Source organism: Corvus moneduloides, chromosome 17 (genome assembly GCF_009650955.1).
Source record: "Corvus moneduloides isolate bCorMon1 chromosome 17, bCorMon1.pri, whole genome shotgun sequence".
In the NCBI taxonomy this organism is placed as follows: Eukaryota; Metazoa; Chordata; class Aves; order Passeriformes; family Corvidae; genus Corvus; species Corvus moneduloides.
The window spans coordinates 5667379-5688264 of record NC_045492.1 but is presented as its reverse complement, the minus strand read 5'-3'; the positions used below and the strand labels follow the sequence as shown (position 1 = coordinate 5688264).

The window sequence follows — 20886 nt, the reverse complement described above, 5'->3', positions numbered from 1 at the left end:
GGGAAGAGGCAGGGGAGCTTTACCTGGGGATTGTGTTGGGGATTTCAGCCTGGGATCTGATGGGACAAGCCATGCCTTGGTGGGATGGGGGCAGGATTGCCCTGGCACACACATCTCCACAAGGGTGAGTCAGCATTCTGGAGTCCCAGTTCCCTGTGTCTGACAGGCTGGAGCCTCAGGTTCCCAGGGGGGCAGAGATGGGCACAGGCAGGGCAGATTTGCCCCCAACTCCACACTGCCCAGGGGAACACGGGACCTTAGCCCTCATCCCATCACCCTCCTCCACAGGGAGCATCCCACCATGCCTGAACCTGGAGCATAGTTCAGATCAAAATGATGGGACTGGGCTTCTTCCCTTCCTCCCCCTCTCACACCCAGCCTGAGCCCAGAGGTTTATTCAACCTGACAGCCGAGTGACTTGATCGTTCAAAGCGATGTCTTAATTACAGGACATCCTCCATGGTGTTTTCTGGCTATGGCCAGTAAAAGAAACTTCTCTTTGCTGTCCTCCCTCTCTGCCCCAGCACCACTGGGCTGTGCTGAGCCATGAGAGCTGCTCAGACAGTGGGGATATTGTTTTGGCCATTGCCTGGATGGCCCAGCCTCCTCAGCTGTAAAATTACCTAGAGGATAACTAAACAAACCCCAGACAAACACTTCTTTAAAGGCACTGCTTACTTTGCAGCAGCCATTTCCCCCTGCCTGCCACATGTGCTCACGCTGGGTTTTCTTTTCCTCCCTCTCTCAAGGGTGACACGGTTGCAATTGCATGGGGAAGGAGGGACAGCGAGGCATGGGGAGAACATGGGGGATGCCACGGGCTCTTCTGGACCCGGCTGTGCTCAACCCAAACCCAGGAGATGGAGACCTCGCAATGCCGAGGCACTCAGAGCAAACAGGGAGGCAGAGAGCAGCTGCTTGGGCTGGTAGATGTTGGAGCTGGGAGGAGGATGGTGTTTCTAAGGATTCAGCTCTGACCCATTGCCTGCAGAGTCTGGGGTTTTTCCCACAATAGCACTGCTGGTTCACAGGAATACTGGTCCAAAGTCCACTGAAGTCAATGGGAAAGCTGTCCCAGACTCCAGCACCATGCACGACCCTAGGGGGTTGCTGAGCTGCTGGGGACAAACCCAAGAGTTAAGGGATGATAAAACCCCTCTGGACTGTACTGGTTAAATGGGGAGGTCAACACAGGTCCCCTCTGGGAGGTTTTGCTGTTTTCCAACTATCCCTTATAAATAGGAGAAAAGTTCTGGCCAAATCCTCCTTCAGAGTCAATCTAAGAATTTCCTGAGTCGGTGTTGATTTCACAGATTAAAGCTGGTCAAAAACAACCTGGTTGCAATCCAGACAGCATTAATTTTTGGAAAAAGACCTTGAGGAATTTCATTCGAGTTTGTTCCGAGGGTAGGGGCTGCCCTCTTCCCACCCAGAACCTTGTTTGCTTTTGGAATACGTGCAATAAACACATGAGTACCGAAAGCAGAAAGGCTGCCTTCTGCTGCAAAGGCATTATTAAATTTTTTTTTGGTAAAAAATATGAGTTACTAATCAAACTGAGGTTATGTCTTTAATTCCAGGTCTGCCAGTGAGCCACTAACCCAAAGTATTATAACTGCACCCAAGTTTCCATGTTCATGAGGGCTGCAGTAAAAGCCTGGGTTTTGGCATGGGGAAGCAAGAGGGGAGTTTAGGATCAAAAATCCCATTGATCCCAAAATAAAGGGATGTTAAATAAATCCCTCAGTATTCCTGCAGCCTGTCAGAGGGATACTTTCCTTTCTGGTGTAGTTGACCCATTCAGAGAGAGTGTGCCCTCACAAAGACAGGGCTGGAAACGTAAAACACAACACCACAGCGTGTGCTCTGGAAATATGCGCAGCCCAAATTTTGGCAGAATCCTAAGATCAGGAAATTCCTTGAGAGTTCGGGAAATTCTCCAAGACTGAACCCAAGCTATTTCACTTGCAGAAGATATCAAGTTCTCCTCCTGATTTTTTTTTTTGTTGGTGATGGGTCAGTGGGACCTTGGCGAGCGCACGTTGCTGTACAGTGAGAAAGAGGATCAGCGAACGCTGCCGAGGGCCAAGCGCAGATGCAGGGCCTGCAGGAACAGCTGCTTGCAAAGGGAAGCGGGTGAAGCCAAATATCAGCCACGAGGTCCCCGCTCCAAGCAGGTCTGGAAGGAGTCCAAGCTGGTATCAGTTACGCTTTCTTCCCTGTGCATAAATAACCATCTGTTATTTACGGCCATTCTCATTGCACCCGCGTGCCTGCGGAGTCACCTCAGAGGATGGGGCAGAGCTGGCGGCAGCAACGGGACATGAAGGGCCCCTCTTTGAACCCAAAAATAACTGCCACTCATCTCCTTGCCTCATATGAGGTGGATGATGGCAGGGTTTCAGCCCAGCTGTTCCCACATTTGGTATATTCAGGGTCGCCCAGTGCTTGGGGACATGTGGGAGCTGTGCTGCCTGTGGCTTGGAACAAGCAGGTCATGACCACAGCCAAGAATAAGCAGGCTTCAGGTATGGGAACACTTCCTGCTCTCCCAGGACCCATCTCCAGGCAAAATGTCCATGGCTAGGCAAAAATATGCACAAAACAGAGGAGGAGATGTGCAGGATGACTTATCCCAGGTTGGCTGCTCTCCATCATTCACCACAGAAACACTCATTTGCCACTGGGAAAATCCTCATCCAAGCAGGCTGTTGGTGCGTCCAGGGAAGTTCTCTGTGGCTTGTGCCTCTAAATGCAGGAGACAAGGGAGAGAGGACAACCCTCAGGCTGCTTCTTCAGAGAGCCCTGCAGCAGCCTCTGCACTCGGCCATCATCCCTGTGGGCCCACCAGTATCCACCTGTCCCTCTCTCTTGCTGGAGTCACCCCAGCAGACCTGGCTCCCTGTCCTTCCCTTGCCTGCAGGAACCAGGTGACTGTGGGTGACTTTAAAAGAAAAAAATAACCTAGGAAGTCTGTTCGTATTATTGCCCTTCAATATTCCCCACATCCCAAAGGAAAAGTATTTTCTTTCCACTCTTGTGGTGCTTTTCTTCCACTGTGTGCAGCAGTGAGGTCACTGAGGAGAGGTTTTGTGACTCAGTTGCTGGGTTGCTGCCATCATCTTGTTCCCAGGAAAGGCAGAAGGTGACTCAGCTGGACATACAGCTAAGGAAGAAGATGGATCTTCCTAAAATCCGAAGGCACAGCTCTGCAAAAGCTGAGCCATGGAGAAGCAATCAAACATATCAGCTGGTTTGGGTTAGAAGGCCCCTTAAAGATCATCTAATCAGTTCTGGGGCATTTCTTTAAATGAAAAGCAGTGAAATTGTTTCTTGCACCAGGGACAGTCCCTAGAGAAGGACATTGACACAGGATCCCTGAAGCCACGCAGTTCCCCAAAGCCAGGGCTCCTCAGGCACTGCAGACAGCAGAGTCTGTAGGATATGTTACTGTTGGAGATGAGCTGGCACCAAGTCCCTCTCCCAGATCCACAGGATGGGCAGCTGACACCTCATCTCATGGCTGATCCTCTGTGAGGGCATTGCACCAGGGAGCCCACAGTCTCAGCCAGGCTGAACAAGCCCGTGACCTGCTGCCAGAGCCCTCTCCAGCAAAGCCAGAATGGACAGGAATCTCCTTGCAAGGACCCCTCCTGGCAAAGCTCCCCGGCTGCACCTTCCCTCACAGACTGCTGGCTTCAGTCCTTCTGCCAGCACAGCTCTGTGCCTGACACAGCCTTAAGCCCTCACTCTGAAGGCATTTTCCTCTCCTACCACTTTCCTTTGGCTTCAGGGATATTCTTTCAGGTAGGCAGGAGCTGTCTAACCTTTTGCTTGCCCTAGGGATCCCTCCCAGATCTTTACCTGCCCACAGAGCAACCTTTTCTCTCATACCCTAGATACAGGAAACAAAACCCCTACTCCTCCCTAGCCCTGGGCACCAGCCTTTTATAGCATTCCCAGACTCCTGCTCAGCTGAGCCCAATCTGATAGGAATCAGCTGAGACCAGGGCTGCTCCTCTTTGGGGCTCACAGGCCCAGCCACCCAGCCACCACAGGTCCCCAGTGCCCCACCATCAACATGCTGGGGTTTACTGGGAGTGTGTCACCTTCTCCTTTCCTCACTCTTCACCCTGACCTGTGTGCTGCTGAATCCTGGAGCTGCTCCATCTCCAAGGCCGTTACCTGCTAATGCTCTCATCCCTGGAGTCCTGGCATAGCTGGGAAAAGTTTTTTAAGCACATCACCTCCTGCCTGCCCCTCATCCTTGCTAAATCTCCCACTGCCAGTCTCCCTGCACATTTTTCTGAAGGAAAGACGCTAATGGATATATAAATAAAGCAACCTGTGTATTCTTTTCCCTGCTCAGAGCTTGTATAACCTGTGGTTGACCCCTCCTAGTCCTCCCCAAACCACAACCCCAGTATGTGCTGCCGCCGCTGCTGCTGCTCTGGCATTTTTATGAATGGCTGTGAGCCCAGGGAAGAGATGTGAGCATGGATTTGGAACTGCTCCATCTCTTCTACCGCACGCGCTAATCTTGACAAATGATCAGCGTGTGGCTTTCGAAACCAGAGATAAGGCTGTCTGACCACTTCAAGTCACTACACTTTCCCACGAAGAAAGGGATTTTGTTCTCAGCCCCCGGCCGCAGCTTCCTCCGGAGCCTGGGCAAGCCCCGGTGCCCCCACCCCGTAGTTTGGGGGACACACACTGCAATCACACCCCTGGGACTGCGGCCAGGGGCTGCTTCAGAACAAAACCTCGGCGACCTCCAAACAAGGCAGATGTTGTGACCTTGCCTGGGTTTCTGATGCACCAGGGATGCCTCCTGCCTGCACACCTGCATCCCCTTCCCATCGAGACCAATGGGAGAAGTGGCCCATGCCCAGCAAGGAGCAGGGATGCAGCAAAAACATGTGCTGGGAGCCAGAAAGAGCTTCCAGTCCTGCAGCTGAGCCATGAGCATGGTGGACTTCCTTGAGCTCAGTTTTAGCTGGGAACTGGAGCACCTGCAGAACTATCTATCACTGTTCTCCTTGAACTCATATCCCACTGCACTGCTGTGGCATTTGGGATATGCATCCTGCCTGCCAGTTTGGACAACACAGTGTCCCCAGTCCTCCCTGGGGCTGGGGAAGCAGTGTGGGATAGCTGTGGGATCTTCCCAGGGATTATGAGCCCTGAGTGGGTCCCGATGGATGGGCACCTGGGAAATCCAGGCTGTCCAGAAGGCTCCCTCTCTCATACAGACACAGACCCGCTGCCAAGAGAAAAGGCCTCTGTGAGTGCCAGTTCAAGGAATGCCTTTGATCCAGTGGGAATCACTAGGGAGAAACTCTGCCTCTAAATAGAGCTGTTCTCTTGCCTTGCCACTTTGGGAAATGAATTTGTACTTGGAAAAACGCAGGCTGGGAGAGCTTTTGGGAAGCCATCCAGTCCATTTCCCTACCCCAAATTGGTCCTGACAGGTTTTTTTTTATCTAACCTTTCCTTTAAAATCTCCAGATGGCTCAATACAGTCTTCTCCAGGGCTATATTCTTTTTATTAGCAGATACTGTTTTATTATTAATATTCTACTTATATTTCCCTTGCTGCAATCTGCTCCTATCCCATGGCAACAGAGAGAGAAACTGCCCTCTTATTGCCCAGCATGGCCGGGGGTTTTCCACCCGTGGTACCTATTTAAAGCTCGGCATTAGGGTGGGCAAGGCTGGTCCTGGCCAAGATCAAGCTGAGTTGCAGAGTTCCTGGGCTGTGCTGTCACTTTTGCTGTCACTGTGCCGCCCGCTGAAAAGTCTGGTGGTACAAGAGTGCACACCCACTGCGCCCTGTGCAGGCACCAAATCTCGTACCCAGATGGGAACGGGAGGTCAGGGGCTGCTGACTTGTTGACCCATGAAGGGAGGCAATTACTCAGCTGATGAGGCCATGCAAGTGTTAATTAAAAAGCATGGGAAGCAGAACAGGTCACTGTTTGGTGTCAGCCGCTTGTGAAATTAGCCTCGTGGTGGTTCCCCCAGCCCTCCCCAGGAGTCGGAGCAGGGGAGTAGCTGCCCGTAGTGCCTCTGCTCTTGCTCTCATCTCCTCCTGCTCAGCTCCTGCTTCTGGCTGCCTCCTGTGTCCTGCATAATGTCCTCTGCTGGATCCTTAGTAGGGAAAAACTTCTACCTGTTCGTTCCTGGACTAGCTTGGGGCACAGCTGTGCAGGGGGGAGAGGTAGAACCAAAATAATCAGTTCCTGGCAGTCCAAGTGGAGAAAGGAGCTCCCTAGGCACATGCTGAGCCATTATAGGATGTGCTCATATGGAATCACTGGTGGACACAGCCCTCCAGGTTAGGCACCCCTGCGGGCAGGGTTTCCCCAGCATCCAGATTTGAGCAGCAGCAGCAGCAGCTCTGATCTGATCCCTTTTACTCTCCAGGTGAAGCCAGGGGAGAAAGCAGATCTTTCCCCTGGGAAGCACCAAAGGCTGGTGCTCCCTGACCAGACAGCAGCTCTGCAGAGCCTTTTGGCTGCAGTTCAGTGTGGCAAAGCCCTTCCATTCTACTGGAGAGCTCAGTGCTCAGCACGTGCTTCACAGCTCTGTGAGACGGGGCTTGGCATCCTCTCTATCAGCCCTGGGATGTGCCCACGTTGGGAGGATGCCCTGGAAGGAAGGAGTCTCCTGTTTTTTCTCCACATGAGACCTCTCCAAAGCCAGGCTGCCATGCCCAGCTCCCCACAGGCACCCCCCTGTGCCTGGCCAGGGTTTGCAGTGTGGTGGGGACTGGCAGCAGCACAGCTGAGCACCAAGGAGTCCAACCTGAGCTGCTCCCTGAGAAGGGCAACTTAACAAATCCCAGTTTCTTGCTGCTCTGTGTCTCATGGCTGGATTAGCTCATGGCTAACGAGGCACATGAGAGGTTTTCCCATGGTTTGGGGCACTCATAATGGCTCTCTCCTGTATGGATTCCTTGATGTCTTATAAAAGAGTTGATGATGAATCCACTTCCTCAGTTGGGACCTAAGTTTGGCGCTCCCTTGTCTACTCAGATGTCTCTTTTCATAAACAATTAGACAATACAACAAGAAAATGGGATTCAGTCTCTCTGAGGATCCTGCCTCACTCTGAAATCTGACAGAAAGGGATCTGGTGCTTCCAAGGTGGGTTTAGAGTGCAGTGACAGGCAGACAGACAGACACATCCACCCAAGAGCAATGGCTCCCATCTCTTTCCCTTCCCCAGCCAAGCTGGTGAGAATGGATGGGCACTTTTAACTCAGCCCCGTTGTACCCACTCAGCACAGCACAGGCTCAAAGGCCGGGGCCAAGGGCTCTTTCTGAAGCTGTGCAACACCAGATGTTTTTTTCCGGAGGCCTCAGACACACACGTGCAGCATGCTGTTATTAGAACTGGCTCACACTCCCTGTGCACAGGGAAAAAAAATTAAGGCTGTGCTCAAGCTTCGTTCTCCACTTTGGCATCCAGCATTAAACCAGGCGGGCTCGGTCGGCTTTTGTTTGTTTTTATAGAGTTGCTTATGGACCGTCCCTCCTGCAGCATCCCAGCGGAGCGGAACAATTCCACACACCAGCTGGATGAGGATTGCTTCATGTGCTGCCAAATATACCACGTACAAACCACGCTGCAGCACCTCTGGGGTGCAGCCTGACAGGCACATGGCAGCTCAGCAACACCCTGCAGCAGCTTGAACCGAGAGGATGCACTGCTTCATTGCTCAGGCTTCCTCCTCTTGGTTTTCCGCCTGGTCTGTCCAGCTCGCCTCTCCCAGCATGGCCCTCTGATGGATTTTTCTTCTCCTGATAATGTTTCCGTCCTCACCTCAGACTGAGCCAAAGACTCATTTTAACTGAAAAAAGGCCGTTTGTCTCAGTATCTTATCATCTCTGTCTCAGTGTCAGCCCAAGCCTTGATGCCTCCTTCCCCCAGCAGCAGGTTTCACTCCTTCATTTGGAATTTCACCCAGCCACCTTTTCTCAGCCACCTCTTGTTTTCCTCCAAGAGTTTCAGAGAAGCACTGCACACCTTGTCATGGTGCTTCCCTGACTTGAAGCTGGCTTCTGCCAGCCAAGACAGGAGCCTCATCAAACCCCTGGTACTGTTTTGGTGAGACTCCCAAGGGTGTAACTGTCTGCATATATCACAAAATTTCCTGCTCCCTGGCATGGCTTCACTTCTGCAGGGCTTCAAGAAGACCTCCACTGGGTAGCACCAGGGATGGTGCCCCCTCCCAAAATGCCCAGTGCCCCAGGTGGGGGTCCTTTCCCCCCCTACCCAAAAGCTGTGGCTCACACAAAGGGTCTTGAACTGCTGTGGTTAATGGTGTGGCGCCTGGGGAGGGCTGGCAGGGCAGGACAGGGTGCTCAGGGCCCAGGTGGGTCACCTGTGGGTGGGGGCATCGGGGTGCAGGTTAGCAGGGGTCTCTGCAGGGCAGGATGGTGAGGACACACGGACATGCCTTCCAGAGCCACGGAAGATGAAATGTGCTTGGCTATGGGAGATCCAGGGAGCTGCAGGGAAAGGCAAGGGATTCCCCCCTCTCTCCTGGAGCCTGGATCCAAAGCCAAAATCTGAGGAGGACTCCAAAATAGCACCACATTCTTGTCCCCTCTTCCTGCAGGTTCTGGGTTCGCTGGGGGATGCTCGATGCACCAGGCTGGTGCCAGCCATATGATTGACAGCCGCCAATCTCCAGCAGCACAGATGTCCTCGGGGGCAGAGTTAGGGCCGCTTCAGCCTTTCTCTCCCCTGTACTCCGAGATGAAGCAGAGCAGAGCTGGGGACTGGGGGGAGCCAGAAGCCAGAGGGCTCCAGACCCCGCTGCACCTGCTACCCCGTGGGGGCAAACGCCCGGTGCGCAGGGAGGGGGCATCGGGAGAAGGGGCGAAGAGGGGGCCGGGGCCGGGAGAGGGTGCGAGCCCCGTCCAGCCCCCGCCGGGGTCGGCAGCGCGCTCCGCCCGGACTGCGCCGGGGGCTGCAGCACCGCTGGCGGGGGCTGGACGGGGGGAGAAGGGGGGTCGGGGGGCTTCTCTTTGTCTCCCCGCCCGCGGGGCCGGGGTCGGCGGCCGTGGGAGGGCGGGAGGAGGAGCGCGGCCCGCCCCCGCCGCCGCCGTACAAAAGGGGACGGGCGGGCGGCGGAGCGGCGTGTGCCGCCGGGCAGGGGTAGGGACAAGGACAGGGACAGGCAGGGCAGGGGCCGGGCAGGGCGCAGCGGGCGGCGCTCCGGTCCCCTCCGCAGCGCTGTCCCGGCGGGGCCCCGCGGCCGCCCCGTCCCGCCCCGTCCTGTTCCATCCCATCCCATCCCGTCCCGTCCCATCCCGCTCCGCCGCCGCCGGGCCGGGACCATGCGGCGGGCGCGGGCGCTGCGCCGCCGCGGAGCGCTGCTCGCCTGCCTCTCCTTGGGGACGCTGCTGGCCCTCGCCGATGCCAAGGGTGCCTTCTACCCCCCCGCCGCCCCCCTGCCCTACGGCGGCAGGTACAGCCTCTACACGGCCGGCTCCAGCCCGCAACTCGGCCCCGGCAAGCCCGTGGGCAAGCACAAGTAAGCGACCCTCGGCCGCGGCCGCGCAACCCATGCGGAGGGCACCGGGAGCCGCCGCCCCCGGGCACCGAGCCGGGTCTCCGTCGGGCATCCCTTACCGGGAACGGACCGCGGCCAGCGGGCACCGGCCACGCGTCTGGGCTCTACAGGCAGCATCCCCGGGGGATGGGCTGCCGCGAGTACCCAACCCCCGGTGCCGGCCATGGGTATCTTCCCCAGGGTTCGCCTGCGGGCATTCCTGGCTGGGCAGGAGTCCCTGGGTACCGGCCGCGGGCATCCCTTGCTCCATATCGTGTGCCAGGTACTGAGCAAGGGCTGGCGGCAGCGCAGCAGTGTCCGTGTGTCTCGGTGCCCCCCCTCCATCTAGAGGAGGGTCCGGGAGTTGTGTTTCCAAGAGGGAACGGGCTGCGTGCGGTGGGGACATGTGTGCTACGGTTCCGTGCGGGACGGGGCTGCAGGAGATGGGGATGCCCGTGTGTGGTTTTGGGGTAGGTGCATGTACCTCCTCTGTGTGACATGGGCGCGGGGGGTCAGGGGTGATGTGCAGGAGGGGAGGAGGGCAGTGCACAGACCTACGCGTGAAAACACAGGTTGGTTTGGAGGGAATTTGCTCATTTGCTTGTAAAATACATACATACTGGAGTTTAAGTATTTTCAAGAAACCTGGAAAGCTCAGGCAGTGAGGAATGTGGTTTTACACATACTGTAGACTTTTTCCGTTCAGTTGCATAAGAGCTGTTACATTGGGGGTGGAGAGGGGGGTGTCGCTTCCCTCTCTGCTTGTTTGCTGGAGCAGTTTCTGTCGGGCTCCTTTGAAAGAGGGAGGATGTGGGGCTATGAACAAGCTGAAATGAATAAAGTAACCCTCAGGACAAACAATACTGGCAGTGCCAGTGAGAGCTTTCAAAAACCCGTAACATTTTCCAGCTGCTCACTCTAAAAACATCAGGCTGGAGCTATAAAACTGCTTGCCACAGGTGAGCAAGAAGGGAAGGGGGTTCTGAGAGGGAGAGCGAGCCAGAACCACACTAACCCGAGCAGTCGCAGGTAGGCAGTGTTAATTAGCAGTGGCTAGTAGATCTGCCTGCATTGGCTACTAGCTAACTTAGAGACAGTTGTGGTGTGTTTGTAAGCAGCTCCTGGATTTATGGATTGACGGTGATCCTAAGTTTCCACATGCACACATGAACTCCTTTGCCTCCAGCTAAGAGAAGTGGCTGCCCTTCCTTCTCCTGTGGTCCTGTGCATGGATGAATGACTCACTTGTGCAGGAGCAGGGAGCAGCACAGGGCCCTGCTCACGCTCTGAGCCTGGCAGCCCCTTGCCAGGGCAGAGCCACTCAGGTCTGGGCAGGCTGGAAATGCCAGTCACAGCTGGGAGGTGTGTGCCCATCCCAGGGGATCAAAGGGAGCCCTCGGTGAGGGGCTGGGGTGGATGTGCTGGTGCAGCTCCTGGGGGGAGCAAGTGGGATGTGCTGGGGGTGTGGGATCAGGGGAAGGGAGCAGAGAGAGGCTTGGAGGGAGGATGACCCTGCTCACACCTTGCTGCTTCACGGAGGGAGCTTCTGCCCCGGGTGGGCTGTTGGAGATTGAGTAGCCTGCTCAGGGCCTCTGGACAGGGGCACTGGGAGGCAGCTGGGGTTGCTGCTGCTCAGCTGCCTGGCCACAGGCTGGGATGCAGTCAGAGTTCCCTGGCATGGCCATAACATGGCTTGTGGAGAGCAGCCTCAGGGCTGAGCACAGAAAAGAGCTGCAGAGCCTCAGCCCAGCTCTCATGGGCTTGTCATGATGGTCTGGATGATGTTGAGACACCTCTGGCAGGTGGAGGCAGAGGAAAGGGACTGTGACAGTCAGGATGGAGCAGAAGGGTTTGGTAAGAAGGGCTTACCAAAAGTAAGTGGTGTCTCCTGTTCGAATGTGTGTGTGTGCATGCACAGGGTGGGTGTGCACAGCCCTCCCCCAGCCCCACCATGTCACACTCAGGGGCCAGAGCAGCAGGCCTTTGGCTCGCCCTGAGTGGGGAAAGATTGATGAAGGAGGAACAAGAACTGATGGCAAACAGGTGAAGACAAAGTACATTCTCTACCCATTCACCCCAAGCCCCCCAGCTGGCACAGGGGAAGCCATGTCCTCCCGCCTCACTGAACACCTCCCTGCACCTGCAGCTTGCGCTGGCCCATCTGCTCCATCCCGCTGACCTCACGCCTCAGCTCTGCTCTGCATGGTGGGCCTGTGCCCTCCTCTCCTCCCGCTCTGCCGTCTGCCACATCCCCCTGTCCTTAATCCCTGCCTCACCACACATCCCTGCTGTCTCTGCCCCTGTGGACCAAGTCCATCTGCTCCTGCCGGCAGCCCTGCCTTCAGCTGGAACAGCCTTGGCCTCCATCTGTCCTACCAGCAGTCCTGCATCCTTCCCACACACCGCCTTCCTCCCAGCCAACTTATCCTCAGCACCTGGATCTGCTGCTTGGCTCAGGAGAGGTTCTGTGGCTGGAGCTGGCTGGTACCTGCGGCACCCAGCTGCAGGTGGATGACAGGAGGGATAAAGCTCTCTGTATTGTCCCAGATATCTGAAGGGGTTTCCAGCCTCCATCACAGATCTGCTCCACATCCCTGCCTCCAGGGATCTGCTCCTCCATCCCTGCCCATGATGCTGCAGCCCTACAGAGCCACATCTCCTTTCTGTGCCTGGTCTGTGGTGGCACCCAAAAGCACAGCAAGGGCTGAAGGCTTTGGGTTGGCCCCTGTGCTGGCAGCACTCCACGAGCTGCAGCAGGACAGACCACCCCTGCCAGGCACTGCTGGAGCTATTTCTGGGGTGCTATTCCCACAACTGCTGCTGTTGGGATTCTGATTGTCCTCACACAGTCTCACCACACAGTCCATGCTGTGCCAAGCACAGCCCAGCTCTGGTGACACCAGTAGCAGTGGTGACGATGTGGCTGTGCCTGTGGCTGTGACAGGAACCCTGCTCCTGCAGCGTGGCTGTGATGCCCTTACCCAGCAGTTTCCCAAGCTGGGGGGGCTCCTTCCAGCTCCTGCCACCCAGACCTCGCTGGCAGTGTCCGGCAGTGCAGGCACTGCTGTCAGCTGGGCAGGGGGTGACAGTGTCTTGCTGTGTTTCCCCCCAGGAGCTACTGTGCCTACGTGGTGCAGCGCAACGTGACGTGCACGCTGCAGGACGGGGCCGAGAGCTACGTCAAGGCCGAGTACCACAAGTGCAGCTGGGGACCCAAGTGCCCGGGGAAAGTGCTGTGAGTATGGGGGACACTGGGGCATGCCTCCCTTCCCCTCCCAATGACCTCTCTCTCCTGAGACCCTGTGCCACCTTTCTGACCATGAATCCCCACTTTGCAGGGGCAGGGAAAGGAGTTGAAGGACTTTTCCTGGATATGGGAGTTAGTGGCAGGGCCGTGGTGTTGGGAGGAGGCAAGGTGGGACCTGTCAGGAGGGAGACGGAGCTCTATGCCTCCTCAGAAACTGTCAGGGGAGGTTTAGATTGGATAGCAGGGAAAGGTTTTCACCCAGAGGGCAGTTGAGCACTGGAAAAGGCTCCCCAGGGAAGCTGATCATGGCACCAAGCCTGACAGAGTTGAAGAAACCTTTGGACAATGCTCTCAGGCACATGGTGTGATTTTTGAGAGTGCCCTGTGCAGTTGTTGGGCACAATGATTCTTATGGGTCCCTTCAAACTCAGGATATTCTGTGATTCAGAAATCAATCAGGAAATCATGAGCAGTGGTCAGGTGCCTGTGCATGTGCGTAGGAAAGCAGCTTGTCACAGACCTGCAATGTGGCAGATGACGGCAGCTCTGCGAGGACCTGACAGAGAGGATGAGGAAATGGAACCCGTGGCTGGGGATGGCTCAGTGCTTCCTGCTCCAGGAAAATACTTGCAAAACTCTTTGCCACATCGTCAGTGCTGAAGGGAAACACTTTACTGTGCCACAGCCGGAGGCGCTGGCGGCGAAGGGCAGACACTGGGGCTTTGTGCTTCACCACCCTCCGGGGATGCTGCTCCATGCGGAAAAGCCATTCTTCTGCATCCTCCCCAGGCCTGAGGAGTGGAGCAGAGCTGAGCACAGAGGAAAACTGGGATGAGGGAAGTTTCTGTCAGAGCCTGGTGCCCGTCCTGTGGCAGCTGGCTGGGACTCTCCACGTGCCGGTGGTGCGACGGGCTCCGCTCACAGCCTCTGCTGGCAGAGACGGGCAGTCAGACCCACTCGCTCACTTGTTCTTTCCATCACAAGTGTTCTAGCAGCATTCGGGGCCTTCAGGACATCCTGCAGCTGCTGGTATCCATGGAGGATATCCCCAAAGCCTCTCCCATCTCCACAGTGTCCTCTGCTTGCCTCCTTCAAGCAAAACCGTGGCGAAACCAGAGTGTTTTCTGAGGGCAGATGGACCCACAGCTGAATTTTCTGCAGAGCCTCAGATGCTGCATCCGTGGACTAAAGGGAAACACGGGTTTTCCATGTGCTGGGGCCATCAACTAATGTTTGTGCAGCTGGCTGCAAATACTTCCCCTCGACATGGTTTGGAGCAGTGGAGAAGGAGTTGGAGGTGCCCAAGGGCTTTGAGCTCCTCTGCAGAGGCTGGGATGACACTGAGAAGGTGCTCTGCCTTTTGGAGGCCATCCTCATCCTTGCCTCACCCCCTGACTGTGGCTGGAGCAGCAATCTCCTGTGGTACACCTGGGCAGGTTTCTACACACTACAACAGAAGAAAAGATCATTGAAACTCTGCAGCACCTGTGAAGAGGAGTAACAAGAAGAGCTTGTTATGAAACTGTCCCTTTGGGAAATTGGTGTTGAGAAATTTTGAAGAGATTCAAAGAGCAGAAGATTTGGGGTTGCTTTATCCCCCTGCCCTGTGGCGTGTATGGAGGTGGCTGTATCTCGCTGGGAGTCAGTGGAAGCAGCATTGCTGGGGGCTGCAGCCTGGGCTGGGGACTCTGTGGATTCAGACAAGGACGTGGATGACAGGGAATCAGCCCCATGTGCTGCCCTGACCAATGGATAAGTGCCTAATGCAGCCCCTCTGCCGCACAGGTGGCTGTGCTGCTCTTCCAAGACCTTCTGCTGAACGTGCTGGAGAAGAACAAGAGGTTGATTGTGTGTGTTGTTGCAAAACAGCAAACTTCAAGATGTTCAGGCCCTGGTAAATTCAGATTGGAAGTTTCCAAAAGACAGGCTTAAAGCACTGGTATTTAGAGGTGGTGAGAAAAGTGCCATCTTCAGCCCTGGATGGCTCAGCTCAGCTGGTGGGGGAGCACAGGTGCCAGCAGCGTCCTGTCCCATCCCTGCTACCTGACAGGGAAGTGCCACAGGAAAGCAGGGAGCAGCTGAATCCTCCCTCATGACTGGTGGGACCCCATTCAGAGCAAGAGCAGAGGGCAAGGTGTGAGGTGGGCTTGCACCTTGTGCACTGGGTAAGGGAGGATCAGTGCTGTAGTGCCCAAATTCACGATGGAAACACTTCCCAGGGCATCCCATCTGGGGCAGGAGGCAGTGTAAGGAGCCATCCCTCTGTGCACATCACAGCATTACCCTGGGGACCCTCACCAGGCCAGCCCAAGACCCTTTAGGCTTCCCAGCAAACTGATGCCCTCCACACAGAGAGAAAACACATTTCCAAAGGTATTTCAACCCTCATGGGGGCTTCCAGACAGGATTACTGTTGAGAAGAGGATTTTTTGGATCCCACTAGGTCAATTCAAAGTGCAAAACACTTCTACAAGCAGTCCACTTCCCTCTTGGAAGTGATGTGAGCTTGCAGGGCTTTTGAAATCAGTTCCATCATTTCATCTTGTGCCCTGCTGGGCCAGAAGTCGTCAAACAGTGTGGCATCTGTCACAGTGGTCACCTATCAGGCCAGGGACTGCAGCAATACACTTAGAGCTGCAGTTCTAAATCAACAGCATCCTAGGTTAAAAAATACTCGACCAAAACCCCACTGTAATGCTACACTGAGCTATGATGCAGCAAGAGCTCTTGGAGAAGGTGGGCCTTGGTCTGCAGGTGCAGCACAAGGGTTTCAGCCAGGCTTTCCCATATGCCCAGATCTCCCACATCCAACGGGACCGTGACCCTGCTCTATTGCTTGATGTTGAGCTTGCTTCTCTAAACTGTCTTCTCCCTCCCTCCCCTCTCCTGGAAAGGTACCGCACCTTCTTCAGGCCCAAATACAAGATTGGATACAAGACAGTGACCGAGCTGTCCTGGAGGTGCTGCCCGGGCTTCATGGGAGAAGGGTGCCACGACAGCCCGACGGACCAGCCTGGCCTTCTGCCCCAGCATCCCAGCCCTAAAATGCCTCCCGGGCAAAAGATGTTCCCAATGCCCAGACTTCCTCCCTATCCCAAAAGCCACCCTGACCTGTTTCCAGGACCAAAGAAGAACCAATATGGTGAGATATCACTCCTGCTTCATGTCCCCAGGTCACCACTGTAATGCATTCAAACCTCCAGGTTCTCTCTGTTCCAGCAGAGAGCATGAATTTAGCAAAAATTCAGTGGGTGACGTTTTCTATCAGAGACATGACATTTGATTGCTTTGAGGACCACTTGCTTTTAAAATCTTGTTTCTTTCAAAACATGCAGCTTCAAAATTGCCTTTTCTCATTGCTTTAAAGCATTTTCCCATTAATTATGGAGTTGATAGGGTGCATCTCAAGATAAAGCACCCCTGGGATGTTATCATCACCTGCTGTTGAACTTGGGAGCAGAGGGCTGGATACCAAGAGGAAAGAGGGTTTCCTGATATCTTAAGGAGAGATGTGGGCTGAGATTTTGCTGAAATGACAATAACAGAGGGCAGGACACACAGTCATTATGGGAAAGGACTTGAAGGAGGGAAGTTAAAGGAGCACCAGCCCTTACTGTTCCCTCTCTATTTCTTTCCCTGTGCAGGCAGGAAGCTGCCCGGCCTCTTTGGGGACCGCCTGGATCGGCTGGAGGAGGAGGTGAGGCACCTTTCCCAGTCCTACAACAGCCTGCACACCATGGTGAGTGGGCTGGGAGACCGCCTGCGGTTGGCCATCCAGGAGGACACCACCAAGATGATAGGCTCCCTGATGAACAGCCCAGGCACACCAGACTCATCCGTGGGCTTCGGCATCATCCCCGACGGCCTGGTGGATGTGGCGGACAAAGCCGACATCGCCACGTACCCTCCCGTGGGGGAGATCCTGACCAAAGTGATGGAGGTGAGCGACGTGCTGAAAACCAAGGCAGATCTGCTGCACGAGGTTCGGGGCATGGTCCTGGACCACGACGGGCAGATCAAGCACCTGCTGGAGTCTGCCCGGCCCTCGCCCCTCACCTCCATCGACCTGCTGGAGGAGTACGTGGACACGAGGCTGAGCAACCTGCGTGGAGAGCTGCTTGATGGCTTCGAGAAGAAGCTGGGCAAGATCCAGACCACATGTGATTTCCGCATCCAAGAGGTGCGGCAGCAGTGCGAGGAGGAGAAAGCTGCCAACCTGCGGCTGCAGCAGACGCTGGATGGGAAGGAGCTGGAGATTAAGAAAGAGATCTCCCAGCTGGAGACCCAGATCCAAGGGCTGACGGTGGTGGAAAGCTGCTGCAGCAACCTGGACTACCTCACTGAGCGCATGAACATCCTTGAGAAAGGCCTTCACAGCATCTCTGAGTCCCAGAAGAACCTGCACTCACGCCTGGATGGAGAAATTTCCACTGTCACCCTAGGGAACCTCTTTGAAGGGCGCTTTGAGGACCTGGAAGCCAGACTCAATGCTACAGAGAGGGAAACAGGGAGCTGCTGCTCTGGTATAGAGGACAGCATGAGAGGCACGGTGGTGGCAGAGGTGGATGGCATGAGGACTGCCTTTGAAGACAAAATGCAGACCCTGGAGGACAGGTTCATGACCATAGTGGGGGAGCTGAACAATGTCAGTTCTCCCATGGGAATGGACGGAGCAGTGGTGCCCGTGCTGGAAGGGGAGCTTGCCAGCATGAGGAAACGGACGGATGAGACACTGGAGGTGTTGCAGAATCGCCTCATCACGCTGGAGAGCACTTGCTCCCTGGGCTGTACCTCGGCCTCGAAAGATGTGGAGACCTTCCGGACAGAGATTGAGGATTGCCAGAACAAGAACCAGGACCTGCTCCTCCGGATGGACAGCAACTACGACCTCTTGCGCAAGCTGAACGCCACCATCCTGGAGATCCAGCGGCGAATCGAGGAGGAAGCATCGGGGGCTTTGCAAGGGGAGATCACCTTGCTAAAGATCAACCTGAACACCGTGAGCAAGTCTCTGACAGGGCTCAAGGACTCTGTCTCCCAGTACTCAGACACCGTGACGCATGTCAACTCCTCACTGGATGAGCACGAGCGGAAGATTGAGGATGAGGTCCACTCCATCCAGGAGAAAGTCAATGACCAAGGCTCCCAGCTTTTCTTCAGCAACCGCCGTGTCCTGAACCTCAAGGGAGAACTGGAGCGACTCAAAGCCAGGATTGTCAGCGACCTGAGCTCCTGCAAGAATGTGGCCCATGGCCTGCAGCAGGAGGTCTCTCACTTCGACGAGCGGGTGGCGCGGGTGGAGAGCGCCTGCGGCAGGCTGGGGGCCATCACCGGCAGCCTGGACGACATCAGGGAGGAACTGGAGAAACACACGGGCAGTCTGTGGGACTACATGGACCACATGAACGGGACACTGGCTGCCCACTCTCAGGAAATAACAGGACTGAAGGACAACCTCCTTGACTGCCAAGCCAAAGTCTCTGAGCTGGCAGAACAGGTCGGGCACTTGGAAGAGAAGGCGGAGAGGAGGCAGCATTAGCCACACTGCCATGCCATGTCTTCCTTCTCCTGCTGTGAAGGACAGGATTAACTTATATCACACAGACTTGCTCCAATGTGACAACAGTTCTTGGGATAATTTTTTATGAAAAGCTGCTACATTTTTTTTTTCCCCTTAATCTTGTTGGCCCCAGTTCTCCTTAACTCTGCCATGCTGGTATTCCCTTCCTGATGCTCGGTAGCTGCCCTTACTCTGGTGCAGCAGTGTCACCGCCTCCTGGCCGGGGGTATTGCTTTGGCTCTGGGGCTGATGACCCCAGAAGGACAATTCAGGAATAAGCTGGAGGCGGGAACATTTTTTTCAATTTTATTTTTGTGGATTTATCATTTCTTGAAGAATAAAACCCTGTAGTTATCAGTTGAGGAATAGTTTCTCTGACCTAAAGACCACCTGCATCTTAATCCAGGGACTGAGCAGAGCCAGGGCTCCTTGCAGGGAACAAAACTCACCACAGGAATTGCAGATTTCAAAGAACACACGTATTCACACGTCCCTCCGGGAACTGGCTTCCCTTCTCTGAGATGGCAGCCCTCCTTGTGTATGGTAAATCCATTTATAATGCTCCCTCCTCCATGCAGATGCACATGCCTTATGGAGCATATGAGGGTGTGCGTTGGGAAAACACACATATGCATATGTGTATATATATATACATGGTATGTGTATGTATATTTTTGAACAATCCTTATGTCATGGTGCTCATCCGATTTCAGTTTCCTAATGCTGCCCCCATGTCCTTTGCCATATCCCAAAGACCCACACTGAGTAGCTAAAACCTGTGGCAGCAGTGTTTGGGGAGAGCCCCACGGCCCCTGGGGCTGCTGTGCTTTGCAGTCCCACTTTGCTGGGCTTTCTGGTTACACCTGGGACTGACATGATGGGTTATGGAAAACACGTGTCTTCCCCGAGGAGAGGTGGGTCCGTAGGTGTCTGCAGAGACCAAGCTGGGCACAGAGCAGTCCTGTCCTCCAGTTCTGTTTTATTGAGCTGGATTGAGAGTCCTCATCCTCCCTCCTGTTTTATTGCTTAAACTGTGAATGCCGTCATCTCGTCCCAGACAGGAGAGTTCCAGCTGCTCCAGGGTGTGAGTGCAGCAGTGGGGGAGCAGGAGCCTGTGTCCTCCTCATGCTCTTCTGATCCCACTGGGATGCCAGTAGCCGTGGGACCAACACCAACGTGGAACAAGGCAGGGCATCTGTGAGAAGACCTCTGGAGACCTCTCCTCAGCTCAGAATGAAAACCCCACATGATTTACCCAGCTTGACTCCAGTTTCCCACGAACAGGCAGGCTGGAAAATGTCCACGTTCCTGAGCAGCTCCAGCCTTACCCTACAGAGCTGTTGCACACAGAATCCACCTCTCCCTAGAGGTGGCATCCTCCCATGGGCACCCTCTGCTGATCAGCCAATGGTGACTTCATTACTAGGATGAGAAGGAAATTAAAGAGCCTCCATCCAAGCAATTCTGGCGCTTTATAGCAGAGGAACATATTTTTCTATCAGTTCAGCACTGTAGCTCATGAACCCTTCCACACCAGCCAGGCTTTGGCTCTCACACAGTGCCCCTTACCCTCACCAGGCTGTCCCTGCTCTTCTGCAGCACGATTCCCTCCCTGATTCCCCCTGATTGCATAAAGGAGCAGCTCTGTGCTCCGACCAGCACAAACCAGCAACAGCTCCCAGCAGAGATGCATCTGGGCACCTTTCCTCCCCCAGAAAAAACTGGGTGAGCTCCCTTAAACATGCTTCCAGGCTGGGGAGGACCACAGGGATCACTGAGTCCAGATGGCCACACCATGTTCCCCTCAGGCAGTAAAAGCTCGTTCCCCTGCCAGAGGAGCACAAGCTGTCAGCTGTGGGAGCATGGAGGGAACACGTGGCCCCCCACCACTTGCTCAGCCCTGCCAGATGCTCACAGCACCAGAATCCACTCTCACTGCTCTGGGCTTTGCTGATTTGGAGTTACCCTAAAGCTGCTGAGATGCTTCTCCAGCTGAGGAACAACCTCCAGCTGCTATTGGGCATCCTACAGAACCTGCTCTTAGACAACAAAAGCTATTTTTTTCCTCTAGCCTAAGGAAGGAGTCTCAAGCCAACTCTCAGTACTTTGTGATGGGCCAGGGGAGCCCTCACCCCACAGGGGGAGTATCCTGCCTAAGCACCCTTTCCATCCCCTCACACCAGGGAGAAAAGCAAAGAGAAAAACAAGGCACGGGCCGGGTTCCCTGTTCCCCAGCCAGGGCTGGGTTAGAGTGGCTGAACAGGAACAGCTTTCCCAGCAAAGAGGGAGCCAGCACTGACCATAACAAAACTAGGACAAGGAAGAAGTCTGACCTTCCGGAAAATGGTGCTATGTTTGGACTATTCCTGACTAGTCACTTGAAGCTATGGACAGTTTGTTATTTCAGTTCTCAGCTATTCATGTTTTAAAAGTGAAAGGAACTTTGTACAAAACTGGGCATTTTTAAAAAGGTTGCTTGCAGAGTAAGGAAATGGTGCCCATGGGGTTGTCCTT

At 54.9% G+C, this 20886-nt stretch overlaps 1 protein-coding gene across 1 annotated transcript; it reads left to right on the top strand.

Annotated features, from left to right (window-relative positions):
• Positions 1–9344: 9344 nt before the first annotated feature.
• Positions 9345–18732, top strand: EMILIN3 (elastin microfibril interfacer 3). Its single transcript, XM_032127308.1, has 4 exons — positions 9345–9547; positions 12678–12800; positions 15707–15954; positions 16457–18732. Exons 1-4 carry the CDS (start codon positions 9351–9353, stop codon positions 18349–18351), a joined length of 2463 nt encoding a protein of 820 aa, XP_031983199.1. The 5' UTR covers positions 9345–9350; the 3' UTR covers positions 18352–18732.
• The last annotated feature ends 2154 nt before the right edge of the window (positions 18733–20886 follow it).